The sequence below is a fragment of the Zingiber officinale genome, chromosome 11B (assembly GCF_018446385.1).
Source record: "Zingiber officinale cultivar Zhangliang chromosome 11B, Zo_v1.1, whole genome shotgun sequence".
Classification (NCBI taxonomy): domain Eukaryota; kingdom Viridiplantae; phylum Streptophyta; class Magnoliopsida; order Zingiberales; family Zingiberaceae; genus Zingiber; species Zingiber officinale.
In genome coordinates, this window is record NC_056007.1 from 78,410,657 (window position 1) to 78,425,525 (window position 14,869).

Here is a 14,869-nt window from a genome sequence, read left to right on the forward strand (position 1 = left end):
CATTACTATACAAATGTATGCAAATGTCAACAGCCTAAGATCCGGTTCATATGTCAATTAAGTTAACGGCCGTATCCAAAAACGTGATTTATTTTATCACATATACAGACCTATTTCTTGTCATAAATGAACATCCCCACCCCATAGCTCACAGTGAGAACCAATGCGGACAAGAACAGAGGATAGCAGCCACCTCGAAGCAGCAATGACACAGCCAACTCATGTATTTTTCTGAACGGCCTGAGACCTGAAGTTTTCCGACCAGCAGTTTGAAGTTCACAACATATTAGAGCAGTGTCAACTAGGGCAATTATCATAAGATATTTAGGCAAAAAATTTCCTTTTCACATTTCTCTAAAAATGAAATTTTTTATCCAGGATTGAAAAAAAAAAGTATTATACCTGGTAACACAGGAATAGCTTCATACTTGTTCTTGAAACCATAGTCAGAATCAGGTAAAACTGATACGGCACCAGCTCCAATATTTGTGTGTGGCAATTCAGTAATTGCTTTATCTGTGAGACTTTTGCAACCTTCAACCTATTTTCATATAATAAAATTAGTCTGTAATCCTACTGTAATTATCTTAAACTTTATCTAAAAATCTATTAAGAAGAGACCAGTGTCGACCTTAATATTAGAATGGTGTAAACCAGAGGGATTTGTTTGCTCAGAATTTTCTGAAATGCTGATATTATCATATGGTAGATCATTCTCCATCGCATCAAAGTATTTATCTATTTCATCGCTTAACTCAAAACTTAATTCAGCTTTGGATGGATAGGAAGCATCATAGAAAATCAAGTCTTGGTCTTGTGGATCAACACCATGTCCATCAGCTAAGATTGGAAGATTAGTTGTTTGCATACTAAGGTCATCCTCTACTTGCACATCTTGTAACAATTTATGCTGATCAGAGCAGTGGTAAGCTGAATCAAGTAACTCGGCTTCAATCCTTTTATATAACTGGCTACTCTCAGCTTCTCCGGTGACAAAATTTGCATAGCGTTCGTTGGAATTCCAGTTCTTATTTATAGCATTCTCTGAGTCATTAAGCTCAACATATTCATTAGTTTGGCTTGGATCATTATGAGATAAATTTTTCAAGAGAATTTGCTCTCCTGAATCATCCATGAGTGTCGGACCACTCTGCATTTTGGATTGATTGATGTACGCAAACACATCATCCATGAAACTTGGATCTTTAAGAATCTCATCCAGTACAATCGTAGGATCTTCTGGATCATTGTCACTTCCTTGCCTATTAGTATCCAGAACAGCACCGTCTTGTTGGACAAACATTTCCTGTTCCTGAAAGTTATCCATAGATATAAATCAGTAATGATCACAGTTCAGAAAGGTGTAACAAAAACAAAAATACAAGGTCAATTCCAGAACTTAGAACTACCAATAGAAAAGATACTCTTAAAGGCAATGATGTAAACAAGCAGTCAGGGAAGTTATGCCACTGACTAGGCCTGGAGAGTGTTGAGACATTGACTAGGCAGTACAGTTTGTTCAGAAATTTAATCACTTAACAGATACAGCATAAATGCCCTAAGATAAAGAATAAGCAGCATATATTTATTAGAAAAAGTTTATGAACATTACATATTTAACAAACTTGAGCTTCCCAAATAAATGCCTAGGAGAGTAACAACAGTAACAACTGGTCAAAGTTAGTAGTCAATGTATGTTACAGCTCCCAAATTTACAGAGACATAATCATGGGAAATTGGTATACCTGCCTTAGAACTGGACGCCAGTCAGCATTTCTATAATGTGGTAACACGATCTAATTTATCCCAATAGAATCTATAAATCCATTGATGGGGAAAAAACTACTATCCATTGAATGAAAGTTCAAACAAAAAAAATAATGACACTCTAAATTATCATTACCAAGAATCAAAGCACTTAAGTAGTTAAGTCATCTACTGAATATCTGTTGACCTAATTAATGAAAGATCAGACTATCAAGTGGCAGAATTTTTGCAATGACCAAAGAGAGAGAACTTACCTCATCCCTGGATATGCCATGGACCAAGGTAGGAGGAATATCTCATTTGTAACTAACATAAATAAGTGTAAAATTCATTGCTATCAACCAGGATAAAGTCAGCCATATTCCACAATCAATACAGTCATTTGGAGAACCATATTCATTAGTCCAAGCACTCCAGGAATTCCATTTTCATTTCAGGTAACTCTCTCAAGACTGGTTTAAGTTTATAAAATAAATTGAACATAAAAAATCCAACTTACTATTTGATCCTGCAAAATTGAAATGACAAAGATCAAGACACATGACAAATTGGGAATATCTTAAATTCACAAAGTAACTTCTGTTCCTTTATAACGAAAGCAAAGTTTAAAACATAAAGAAAATTGCAGGCATTCACATCAGAATCCTTCTCGTTGTTGTGAATGAATTAAGCTAGAGTATAAGCCCTTATGTCATTTGTAGAGAAACTATAGAATCTGACATTGAGTGTGTGCATATGCACAATTCTGTGACAATATCAATAGGAGATAAAAAAGAATAAATGCAGTTAAATCCATGTACGTTGGGAATATTGAACTTATGTCATATTTTCCAATGTGTGAATAAATTGAATAGAAAAAACTAAATAAATTGATTAATAATCACTAGTATATCTAAAAATTCTCTAGTATATTAGTTTGTGTTAAAACATATTTGAAATGAAGACAACCAAGGAAATAATATCCTTTATGAATATGACATGCTCTTACATTGCCACAAAATGCTGAGAATGAATAAATATAGTTGCTACAAGAGACATAAACCAAAAGAATGTTGAATTATCTTGGGAAGTTATGAAAATTAATACAGGCATATAATGGCCAGATGCATGCATATGCATTTTCACTGTCAATTTAATAATCTTCAATAGAGGAGGAAATATAATTAGCAGGCAGAAGATAATCGGCTGCATAAAAATGAATAAGCATTTCCCTGCTAACCTGATTATCTTAACAGTGATCATGCAATTCAATAATGAAGGCACATTATATTTTACTCCCCCGATCTTCTTGTTTGGTCAAAACCAATACTATGTTGGGTCAGCACATGGATCTTTCCAATAAATTGAGCTCTATGCAAGACAACTTGTAACATTCAAATCAATTAGACGTTTTTATTATATTAACTTGAGTTTTCATTGGTCTGACTCAACCTCTTCCACCTTTAATTCTAATTCATTCAACTTGTCCAATTCCATGATTCTTGGTGGTAATTGAATATGTCCATACCATGTCAATCTTTTTATCCCAAAATTGCGAACTGAAGAACTATCGAAGATATTCAAACAGACACATGTTTCAACATCTTTCTTTTTTGTTTTAGCAGCATTCATGCACATGGTAACATTTCAAGCATTTTTTTCCTTTTTATTTCAACCATGCTTAAGAAGACAGCCGAGATGTTACCTGAAGAAGATCATTGAATTCCAAGTATTCCTGATCATGAGCGTCAACAGCATCATCATCATCCTCAGCATCGGGCATCAGGACCACTCCATTAGCAATCTCTTGTTCTTCCCATTCCTCCTCAACGAACGGAGCCCCATATTGAGCCCCATTCTGTGGACCAGCACCGTTTTTTTGGAAGACCCGACACACAACGTACGCATCCTTCCCGATTCCCAACCCAAAAGAAATCAATTTCAACCAATCTCAAACAGGCAAACACAGAAGAGAAAAAACGGCTTAAAAACCGTACCTGCGGAATCCCGGCCTTTGCGAGCTGGGAATCCTCGAGGCGGTACTCGTGCATGACCCAGTTAGTCCTGGTGCCGCGTGGGGCGCGGCCGGAGTGGTAAACAAGGGTCTTCTTCATGCCAACGACGCGCGCGCCGCAGGAGACGTCGCGGTCCTTCCCGGTGGTCTTCCAGTACCCCTGAGCGGTGGCCCGGTTGGTTCTGGAACGGCTAGAGTACTTGCGGTCGAGCGGGCTGAAGAAGTACCACTCGAGGTCACGGCTACGGAGGCGGGAGAGGCCAGGGAGCTCCCACGGCTCGCATTTGTAAAGCTCCACTTCGGCGATGGCGTCCACGCGGAGGGCCCGACCGCAGACCCTGCGCCTGAGGTAGTAACTAACGAGCTCCTCGTCGGTGGGGTGGAACCTGAAACCAGGAGCAAGGAGGGCGGCCGCATGTGTCGGCGCCGCAGCGGACGAGGAGGCCGGCATCGATATGTGGGAACAACGGACCGACGATCGTCAGCGAAACCAAAAGGAAGATGAAATCGATCGCGTGATCGGAATTTGAATCCAGCTGCTCTTCGTTACTCGGCGACGTTTGAGAGAGCGAGGGTTTGAAGCCGACGTCGAGGGCGAGAGAAAGCGTGTGAAAGAAGAAAAGAGGCGGAAGCGAACTATAAGGTGGACAAATATCCTATACATTTGGATTGTAAATAAGAATTTCAAATTGTGCATCTCGTCCACTCGTTTGTGGTGCCAACGGTATTTGGATGCCGAATTTATTGCAATTAGATGCCGCAGAATCGCCAACATCCTAATCGGCGGATTTTGTGGGGTTGGGTTGGTTAATTCTGTGTTAAGACATTAGCAACGTAATTAGGCCAAAAAGTAAAGATAAATCTATCTACACCATTTAACAGGATACAGAGAATTATAACGGATGACAGGAACACGTGGAACCGGGAGACCGCAACGTTTTCGATTGGGCAGTTGAAATGTGCCAGCTCAGCGCGTATCCTGTTTCCTCAACTAGACGATGTAAAGAATTGTTGAGGCCAATAGGAGTAGGTAATTGGGCTGTAAATGTTAGGTTATTAAATTATTATTAAATATGACGCAAGCAGTGATGAATTCATTGTTATTCTTATACAATTCGTCCTTTTCCAAAAGATAATTAAAATTACATTAGTAGAATGTCATATTGAGACCAGATCTCCTGATTAAAAAAAATTTATTAGAGGATGGTTCATTTTCAATTATGATTGAATTATAATTATGATTTAATTGTAATTTATTATGATTTTTTTATAGGTTAATTTTTTTATAGATTCATTGTCTTCACCAGATTATAGTTTGGATCGGAACGGATGATCGAAGGCCGCCCCCTACTCAGCGCATGACATCTTGGATAGTTGCCTACTTCTGGCGGCTTCCGGCCATCCACTCCAACTCAAATTATAATTACAATCGGATCGTAATTATGATCCAATCGTAATTAAAAGTGGATCATCTATTGATCCATGTTTTTTTGGATCAAGAGATCTTCTCTCTGCCCTATTATACTTTTATCCGTTTGAAGATTGTTTTTTTATCTGGGCCAATTTACTACATGCACATGTGAAAATATTTATTAAAGGATATCTAATTAATTAGTTGGACTTTAAAATTTCTTGTCTCATTTTCTCTTATAAATAGATGAATTTAGTGAATTAATTCGAGAGTGATACACCGAATGCATCATAGCTTCTAAAATAGAAGCGAGTCGTTTGAATTGTATTACAATTGACATGATCAACTAAACACATGTTCATGGGGTATATTGTATGCAACTTTGCCTCGTATTTTTTTGCAAGAGATTATTTCTCCGACTTGAATTTGTGACGTTAACATCACATAGCAACAATTTGACCATTGCACTAAAGGGACCTCTTCATCTATCCTTGAATATGAATGACAAGAATTATTGAAAGAGATGTAAATTGTGAAACCAATAAACTAATTCAGGCTCCTCTCTACAAGAAGCATTATTCTTGCTCAACAATGCTCTACAATCAGAAAAGAATAATACATGAACACCAAAAGGAGAACAATCTTACTCTTAACACAAATGCATTATTGTTACCTACAATCTTGGCTGATGGCTTATAATTTCTCATGTCATAAACAGCAACCCAGCAACTGTAACAATGATTGTCGATGGGAATCCGAATCGCAAATGGGTGAGAAAAGAGAGGTTGTAGCCGAAAGATTGAGACCGGCGAGCCTGTTCGCATACTATCAAATTGGCAGCAGATCCCAGAAGTGACAAGTTTCCTGCAACTGTGCTGACCCAAGCCAACATGAGCCATGCCTTGGTCTCTTCACCAGGAGAAATTTCTGCAGCAGAAGCTGCCACCCGAGCTCCAAGTAACAAGACTGAAGCAAGCATATATATACAAGTTAGACAACAAGCATGCAAAGAGAGGGATAGCTAAGATTAAGTTTTGCCAAACAACATTATTCATCTGTCAAAATATGAGAAACAAGGATTCTAAGTACAGAACATTCTAAGTTTTATCAAGCATGATTGTTAGACAGGGACAGTGTATGCATATAAGAAAGAGGCCATGAAAATAAAAATGAATGCAACATCTTTTATTATGTCTCTTGTTTGCTCGACACATCTGAATGAAAATCTCAATGTATAATCCAAGGAGTATACAAAGCATCACATGGATGCAACCAACAAATTCAACAGCACCAATATTTGGAAGTCTCATATTGCTGATAAGCACTCAAAACCCAGTTCTTACACCTCTAATCTTCCATTATCTATGAACAGTAAGAAGGTCTAAGATATCATACCAGTTGGTACGTTGGAGGCAACATTTGAGAGAAAAAGAATAACAACAGTTAGGACTGAAGCTCCACTAGCAGTGTCGATGCGCGCATAGGGTTCCATATAATCCCACAAAGCGCTTGGTAAGCCAGTCTTGTTAAAGCCATCAACAGTGATGAACATCCCACAAAAGAACAGTAATAATGAATAGGAAACCTGCTTTCACAAGCATTATGATCTAAGTCAACAATCCAAAAAGTAATCAAACAGAAACAGAAGCAATGAACTTCTGACAAATGGAAACAAAGTTGTTCGAGGACAGACACAACTTTTAAGCAAAAGCTAACAGCAAAAGGTTTACTTTTCATATGATTTTTCAGAGAAAAATGAAATGTTGTTATTACCTTCTCGAGGGAAGGACGGGCATCCTGGAAATCGAGTACAATTAGAGCAAGAGCAGCAGCAATGGCGGACCACGACATATCCACTCCCATCAAGAGGGAAATGAGCATTCCCACAGTCACAAGATAGACACACCCATTCCAAAGAAAAACCTTCCACCTCTCCGTTGGAACTTCCTTCTCCATGGATGAGTAGAAAAAAGCATCCTTCATCCCGTTCAATGAACTGCCGCTTCTCTCGTATCTGATTGGAGGAGCTCCAGCAACTAGCTCCTTCGATCCATTTAATGGCATTGTCGACTCAGCTTTGCCGATGGATGTACTGGAGAGGAAGTCAGATTCATTGGTACTTATTCTCTTCCTCAAAGTGTCGAGATGCGCAGCATCGCCATTGGTGGATGAACACAGCACGACGGACTCAATTGTGGCATTCCAATCTTGAGGACTTGTGGAAGGGGCGTGAGACATCGTCGCGGGCGTAAACCGGTGGTGAGATGCGACATACTGGTCAGCCGCAACGGCATCAGCAGCCGCGGCGGCGACTTTGGTGGGTAGCACTTCGACATCTTTCTCCGTGGACAACGGCTTCCAGTAGTAGATCAGAAGAATGCCGGCATTGATGAGCACTCCCACAAACATGGCGGGGAGGATGCCCAGCAAGAATTTCCCGAAAGAGATGTTGCTTTGGACGGCAATGACCAAGTTCTGGGGATTGCCGATGGGAGTCGTGGAAGAGCCGATGTTGGCGCTGGAAGCTAGGGCTAGAAGGAAGGGCTGCGGGGGCAGGTTGTTCTGCCGCGCGATCTTGAGGATGAACTCGGTGAGGACGACGCAGCAGGTGTCGTTGGTGAAGAGGGCGCTGGAGACAGCCGAGACGACGCAGACTCGGAGCAGCAAGTCCTTGCCGCCTCTGCTCTTCCAGGAGAGCAGATTCCCCAAGTGCTCGAACATGTCGGCCCTTTCGAGGAAGACGCTGACGACCATGGTGCCGAAGAGCAGGCCGAGGATCGGGAGGTCGACGGCGGCGTACGCTTCCTCCGGGGAGATGACCCGGAACGCGACCATGAGCATGGCGCCGAGGAGGGAACCAGCGGTGCGCCCGATGGGCAGGAAGGGGACGGCGGGGAAGACGGCCAAGATCCAGAAGATCCCAAAAGCAAGGGATCCCAACGCTACCTTCGCAGCGGGAGCCAATGCCATGGCTTTTTCTTCTTCTTCACAATCTGCTCACCATCTGATTCATTGATCTGAAGCAGCGCAAATCATAATCTTAACATTTAGTTACACAGATCGAGTCAAGGAGGAGATCAATCATTGCCAAAACCGATCAACGAAACAGATGAGGATAAGACCGAAACTGCTCGCCGGGGCATGGCGTCGGCGGCGCCTGTCGCCGCCATGTGCCCCAACAAGCTCTTGTACAGGACCCTCACAATTATTTGCCAGACATCACTCCAGACAACTGATTTCTATAATAAAATTATAGATTTTTAAAAATAAAATTTTGAACTACTTGATCAAATATAGAGGGATTAAAAAAAAAGGTCACCTTAAAAATACTAAAGTGCCTTCAAAATAAAAATACATATCATGGCTGAATCAGTATAAAAAAGACCAAATAATTTAGTAAATAGCTAAAATACGACATTATTTTGTAGTTCTTAGAGCATCAAACTAAATTACTAAACAATTTAATGAAATGTGATTATATTTTTGCTCATTCTGATATTCAAAAATGGAGAATTTTTTTTTCCTAAAATTGAATTATATCAATCCACTTTTTTCTTGACAGCTAATTTGATTGTGAAACACATTCACGAACAATAATACTTCAATTTCTTTACACAACAAAAAGACAAATGCAAGACACAACAAAAAGACAAATTGTGACAAAAAGGCAAAACGCTCGCCCCCAGTGTCTCCATCGTACCCGACCCAAGACCATCACAAGGAAGGTAAATTGCAGCATCCGAGCAAGCATGTGACGGACATGGTGTAATACGGGGATAAGGGATTTATTCCCCAGCTACCCCGAGGATCGACCCTGTGACCTCATTGTGACAACACCCGCCACATACCAACTCGAATGACCCGTGGGGTCCATAACAAAAAGACAAATGCAAGCACGAAAAGAGGTCGAGAAAAAACTAACAAAATAATATTAAGAGTCCGTTTGATTGGAAATTATCTTTAATAATCTAAATTTAATCTTGTCAAGAAATTGAGAAGAGTGGACTATCAGTAATGTGGTGTGTATTGACCATAAGAAGATTTCATGCTAAAAACTAGGAGGAGGGTGAGTAGCCCCCGTCATTGAAAGAATCTGCAAATAGAACAGAGTTGCCCTGACCTTGTACTTTGACGCTTGAGGCCGGTCTATAAAATGTAATAAGAAGTGGGTTAAATAGGAGATTAAGGAAACGCGTGAGAAATAGACAAGGGGCAAATACCCTAGCTCAGGAGGCGCCCTCGGATAGATCAGTGAGCTCATCGTAATGTGGGTCATAACCACTTAAGTCTGTCTCTGATGATCTCCTGAATAAAGAAGATGAATAGTACAGGAGAATAAATTAAATAAATGTATACAACAAGGAGTCTCTCTCCTTTTTCTTCTTTTCACTCTATTTTTTTCCTCCTCTTTTTCCTTACATACGGGGCAAGACTTTTTAAAGGAGGGTCATGTCAAGATAAAAGATATCAGAGGATCATAATACTCTTGTCTAGGTATCAGAGGGTCATGTCCAAATAAAAATATCAAAAGTCATGTTACCTCTGTCTAGGTATCAGTAGATGAGACTAAAATAGGGATGATGTGCCCAATAGTCTAATGGATTTTTAATAGATTGACTTAGTTCTGCTCTGCCAAGAAAATTGGCTAGTCGGATGCTTTGCTCAGTCAGGAAGATTGGCCAGTTGGATGCCCTGGCGGCCCTGATCTGGGTGACCTTGGTCTATTTGGATGGCTCTGTCTAGCGGCTCTATCTAGGTGGCCCTAGTCTGTCTAGGCGGCCTTGTTTGGGCAACCCTGTTTAGGCGGTCCTAGTTTGTCTGGGTGGCCTTGTTTGGTCTGGGCGACCTTATTTGTCTGGCGACCCTGTTTGGGTGGCTTAGATCTATCTGGGTAGCCTTATCTGTTTGGGTGACCCTATCTGTTTGGGTGGTCCTGTCTGTCTAGGTGGCCTTTGTTGGTGCAACCTTAGGTCAAGGTTGACCTGGTTTACCCGACTCGAGTTGACCTGACTCGAGTTGTATTTTGATGTTTGACGAGAATAGAAAAATTGTATCTTGATGTTTGACAAGAATACAAACTTGGGAGATTGTGGGTACCTTGAGGCCGACTGGATGCCGACTGAGTTGACTTGATTTTAGTCCAGCAGAGCATCAGCAAGGAGCTTGGCACGGAAAAGTCCAAAGCGGGGGAGCGCAGAGTAGAAAGTTCGAGTATGGAGACTTGACGGAAAAGTCCAAGAGGAGCTTGGCAGGAAAAGACCAGCTGGAGCCGCACGGGGAAAAGTCCAAGTATGGAAGCTTGGCATAGGAAGTCGGAGAGGGCTCAGTTCGCCTTCCTAACCGGATGGAGTCGGGAGAGGGCAGCTTGGCTCTAGCAAGTTAGGTTCGACTGGTTGACCTCGAAGACTGACTCGAGTTGTATTTGATGTTTGACGAGAACATGATGGGAGATGCATGCAACCTTAGGTCCAGACTGACCGACGAGTCGACTTGACTCGAGTTGTATTTGATGCGTTTGACGAGAACAAGGTTGGGAGATTGTGAGTGCAACCCGTGGTCAAGGTGACTGGTTGACAGGGTGAGTTGACTGACTGAAAAGTCCAAGCAGGAGCTTGGCATGGAAAAGTCCAAGCAGGAGTTTGGCATGGTGAAAAGTCCAAGCAGGGGGCAAGTATGGAGACTTGGCATTGAGAAGTCCAAGTATGGAAGCTTTGGCATGGGAGGCTCGGGAGGGCTCGCTCGCTCTCCTGGGTGTGTTAGAGAGCTCGGGGCTCGTTCTCTCGACCACATGGGAAGTCGAGAGGGGCTCGGTGCCCTGACTGGAGAGAGAGGCCTCTCTGCTCGTTCTTGGGACCTGAGTGGTGGTGAGTGAAGCAACGGATAAACGACCTAGTGAGGTAGCTAAAGGGTGGAAAGTCACAGTGAAGCTAGGAGCTGGAGGGAAAGTCTGGTGTGAAGCCGGTTGTGAAAGTCCCGTGGAAGTGAGGCGAAAGTCCAGTGGAACGGCTGTGGAGTGAAGCTAGGTGAAAGTCCCAGTGAGGTGAAGAAGGGAAAATCCAGATGGATCAAGGGTGATGGAACATCGTGTGTTGAGAAGGGTCGAGTGGTGGACCGGATATCGACACTTGAAGAGAAAGTCCAAGTGGGTCAAAGGATTGACCGGACACTGTGGGGAGTCTTAGCAGTCGTCAAGGAGACTGAAGCTGTAAGCATGATAACGTCAAAGTCAGTTGACCGGATGTTGGTGTGGGAGACTTGGAAAAAATTCAAGCTCTCGGATCGATTTGGGGACCGATCGGGTACTTGATGCGGTGACCGATCGGTAATCAAATGAATGCATGCAGGATTATCGACGGACCCAAGATCGACGAAGCAGAAAGAGATGGAGGAGAAAGAGCGTCTCAAGGGACCGATCAGACTCCTCCGGACAGACGATAGACAGCAGATCGGTCTAGCACGATCGGTCACCAAGACCGATCATGGATAGCAGACCGATCAGGCACCCGATCGGTGAGGCCTCAGTCGCCGGTTGTGACTCAAGCCAGCTAGGTTATTTCGTGCGTTCGACCTTTTTCTTGTAGGTTCGCGTGTTGGCTCGTAAGATTAGAGGTTATAAGAGGAGATCGAGGTTGCTACGAAAAATCCTCTTCTTCTTCTTCCTCCTTGACCGCTGTTCCTTAGCTTTCATGAGCTCAAGCTCGGGAGCTTCTTTGACTGAGTTGCTTGTTGGCATTCGTCCGTGAAGTTGGTGCTTCATCCGGGACTTCAGTTGACGAGAAGGCAAGCGAATATTTGTACATTCATTGTATATTTTGTTCTTGCTCTTCTTTGTACTCCTTCTTGCTGTTGTAAATTTTTGTGGCGAGGTTTCTCCACCCACAAGGAGTATTTATTAGCCGGTTCTCCGGGGACTCATCCACCGACGGATTGATAGGGCTCGTCCACCTTACGGACACGCCGAGGAGTAGGAGTATCATCTCCGAACCTCGTTACATCTTCGTGTTGAGGTTTGCTTCTCCTTTTTCGTTTCTATTTCCGCTGCGCTAACCCTAATTGTAGAAAGAAACGTGAAGATTTTCCCCCCTCTCTAGCAGCGATCATCGGTCCTAACAAGTGGTATCAGAGTGAGGTCGCTCTTCGCTGGATTAACACCCGAGGGAGCACAAGCTAGAGATGGATCAACTCGGAGAAGACATCACCATTCCACCTTTCTATGACCGCGACGATTTCGCGTATTGGAAGGTAAGAATGAGGTATTTTCTTATGACTAACCTTGAAAATTGGAGTTGTGTTCAATTAGGTTTCAAGCCTCCAATGGATAAGGAAGGAAAACCACTCGAGAAGAAGAAGTGGACAAGGGAACAAATCCACCATTCCACTATCAACGATGAGGTAATGAAAGTATTTGAATTCTCATTACCTAATGACATTCTATGTAAGATAGGTGGATACAACAATGCCAAGGAGTTGTGGAACAACTTGGCCAAGTTCCATGAGGGGAGCTCCACTTCAAGCCATGAAGAGGAGTCAAGTGAGCTAAGTAGCTCACACCATGGAGATGTGGAATTAGAAGTTGAGGGTTACTCAACATCTAAGGAAGAAGAGGAGGAGAGTTCTTCCTCAAGATCGGAGCAAGAAGAAGAAGCTTCTATCTCCGGAAGGGATGAAGGAGAAAGCATACAACCATCCTCAACCCTAGGTAACTCAAGCATTTTAATTTCGAATAAATTACACATAATGTGCTTTGAGTGTAGGGAATATGGACATTACAAGAGTAAATGTCCAAAGAGGATAAGGAAGACTCCACCGGCACCAAAAGTCAAGGAAGCCGGAGTCCCGATATGCAAGAGCAAAGAGCACGTGGTGTGCTTCCAATGCAAGCGAAGGGGACATTATCGGAGCCAATGTCCGAGGGGGAGGCAACCTCACAAGGACAAGAAGACGAGCACATCGATAGGGGGAGCTAAGGCAAACCCTAAGGTAATCTCTAAGGCACATTATTGCAATAATGATAAGACACATGCTAGTAGTTTAATTGCAATTGACAATAATGATAAGCATGATAATTATAGAAATCGATACACATGCTTAGGTGCCAAACATGTGAGCCTAGATAATGATAGCACTAGGAAAGCCAACCCTAGGATCAACTCATCTAAGGTTAAGGATAACCTAGATAGAAATCCCAAAACAACTAGACATATGCCTAGGAATACCTCAAAGAACAATGACAAATTAAAACTTGAGGTATTAGAAAAGGAGAATCAAGTCTTGAGGTCAAGACTTGACACTTTAGAAAAGACCCTTAAAAATTTAGAGAAGTCAACTCTAGGGTCTAAGGGTCAAAAACCAAAGACAAAGGACAAGAGAGGTTTGGGTCACAAACCTAAGTCCCAAATGGTCAAGCCCACTTATCACAATGTTCCATTCGATTATGGAACAAAATCTAGGGCTAGGAAGACCATCACCAAGGTCACAAGGGGAGTCACCCCTAGAGTTGATCTTGATGAGTCCCAAATGGCCAAGGCTTTAAAGCCTAAGAGGGTCATTAGGAGGGTTGCTAGGGAAGTCATCCCTAGTGAATATTTAGTGAACCCAATGAGCTCAAATAGGTATTGGGTTCCTAGGAGCGTGATTTCATCACGCTAGATGAGTTAGAGTGTGCCAACCTTACTTGACTAGGTAGTTAACCTAATCATGGCAAAAGGTGGCACTTTAGGAATTTTCAAGGTGTGATCAAGCCTTGAAAATGAAATTAAGAATTATTCCTAAGGTGATTAGGACGTGCCAATCAAATTTGAGGAATTTTCTAGAGTCAATCTAGTTGGCACATAGTGATCTAAAAGTCTTGAGGATATGATTTTAGGTCTAATACACTTAGGAATATAGAATTTATGGCAAAATGGTCGAAATTATCAAAAATGGCAACTAAGGCTAGAATTAGGTATTTTCTATACCTTTACATGCTATTTGCCATATATTGTTTGCCATATGCCATGTCATGACATCATATTTAATCTATGATCATTTGAAATGTCATGATAATGCTTAGGTTATTTATATGTCATGCTTTATTTAAGTTTCATACTTTATGCCATGACATCATGACATTGGCACATGTTATTATGTATGATATCATTATATGCCATGTCATCATCTCTTCTCTTGCATTTATAATCAATGAAATTGATTTATGGATAAAAACATAATTTGATATGGAGATCAAATTGATGTTTAGAAAATGCATGAGACCTTAGCCTAAGATAACCTAAACCCATATCTCACATCAAAATTGACTTGGATGTGTTTGATACACCTTAGATGTGTGTGAGATATTAGGATGATGAGTTAGGATCAAGGTGCATAGTTCTTGTGCCTAGATGAGCCTAATTCGAAATTGGGGATCATAGGGAAAGCTTATGTACAAGTCATGTACATTTAGCCCAAAGATTGTGGTCCTAAATTAAATGGTTTAAAATCATTTCAAAATTGATTTGAAAAACCTTGATGAGGCTTTTCTAGTGATAGCATTCATCATTGAGCAAAGTGATACAAAGATGAGTTAACTTTGAGCTATTTCAAAGACTTTTGAACTTTGTATCAAGATTGAAAAATGGAAGTTATTTTCATAGAAAACTATTTTTCCTTGATAGTATATGTTATGAGGAATGTATCCTCAAAATTTCACAATTTTTGGA

The 14,869-nt window shown here is 41.6% G+C and overlaps 2 protein-coding genes across 3 annotated transcripts; both read right to left on the reverse strand.

The window, feature by feature from the left end:
* Positions 1–290: 290 nt before the first annotated feature.
* LOC122033575 (NAC domain-containing protein 53-like) lies at positions 291–4,363 on the reverse strand. 2 transcript variants are annotated; one of them, XM_042592631.1, is made up of 5 exons: positions 3,744–4,363; positions 3,452–3,655; positions 2,267–2,275; positions 632–1,312; positions 291–541 (listed from the first exon to the last, which is right to left on the reverse strand). In XM_042592631.1, the coding sequence occupies exons 1-5, from the start codon at positions 4,209–4,211 to the stop codon at positions 371–373; spliced, it is 1,533 nt and encodes a 510-aa protein (XP_042448565.1). In that variant the 5' UTR covers positions 4,212–4,363; the 3' UTR covers positions 291–370. The 2 variants fall into 2 exon arrangements, with proteins under 2 accessions (XP_042448565.1, XP_042448567.1); XM_042592633.1 differs by lacking the exon at positions 2,267–2,275 and having other exon boundaries at positions 292–541; positions 3,744–4,362.
* A 1,322-nt stretch (positions 4,364–5,685) lies between these two features.
* Positions 5,686–8,395, reverse strand: LOC122033572 (silicon efflux transporter LSI3-like). Its single transcript, XM_042592624.1, has 3 exons — positions 6,945–8,395; positions 6,567–6,756; positions 5,686–6,137 (listed from the first exon to the last, which is right to left on the reverse strand). Exons 1-3 carry the CDS (start codon positions 8,139–8,141, stop codon positions 5,875–5,877), a joined length of 1,650 nt encoding a protein of 549 aa, XP_042448558.1. The 5' UTR covers positions 8,142–8,395; the 3' UTR covers positions 5,686–5,874.
* Between the last annotated feature and the right edge of the window lie 6,474 nt (positions 8,396–14,869).

Coding starts and splice junctions, on each gene's coding strand:
- LOC122033575 (XM_042592631.1), bottom strand. CDS start 4,211: ATGCCGGCCTCCTCGTCCGCTGCGGCGCCGACACATGCGGCCGCCCTC. Junction 3,656..3,743: donor CAAAGGCCGGGATTCCGCAG/GTACGGTTTTTA, acceptor GGAATCGGGAAG/GATGCGTACGTTGTGTGTCG. Junction 542..631: donor TACACCATTCTAATATTAAG/GTCGACACTGGT, acceptor ATATGAAAATAG/GTTGAAGGTTGCAAAAGTCT.
- LOC122033572 (XM_042592624.1), bottom strand. CDS start 8,141: ATGGCATTGGCTCCCGCTGCGAAGGTAGCGTTGGGATCCCTTGCTTTT. Junction 6,757..6,944: donor CCCGTCCTTCCCTCGAGAAG/GTAATAACAACA, acceptor TTGTGAAAGCAG/GTTTCCTATTCATTATTACT. Junction 6,138..6,566: donor TGCCTCCAACGTACCAACTG/GTATGATATCTT, acceptor TGCTTGCTTCAG/TCTTGTTACTTGGAGCTCGG.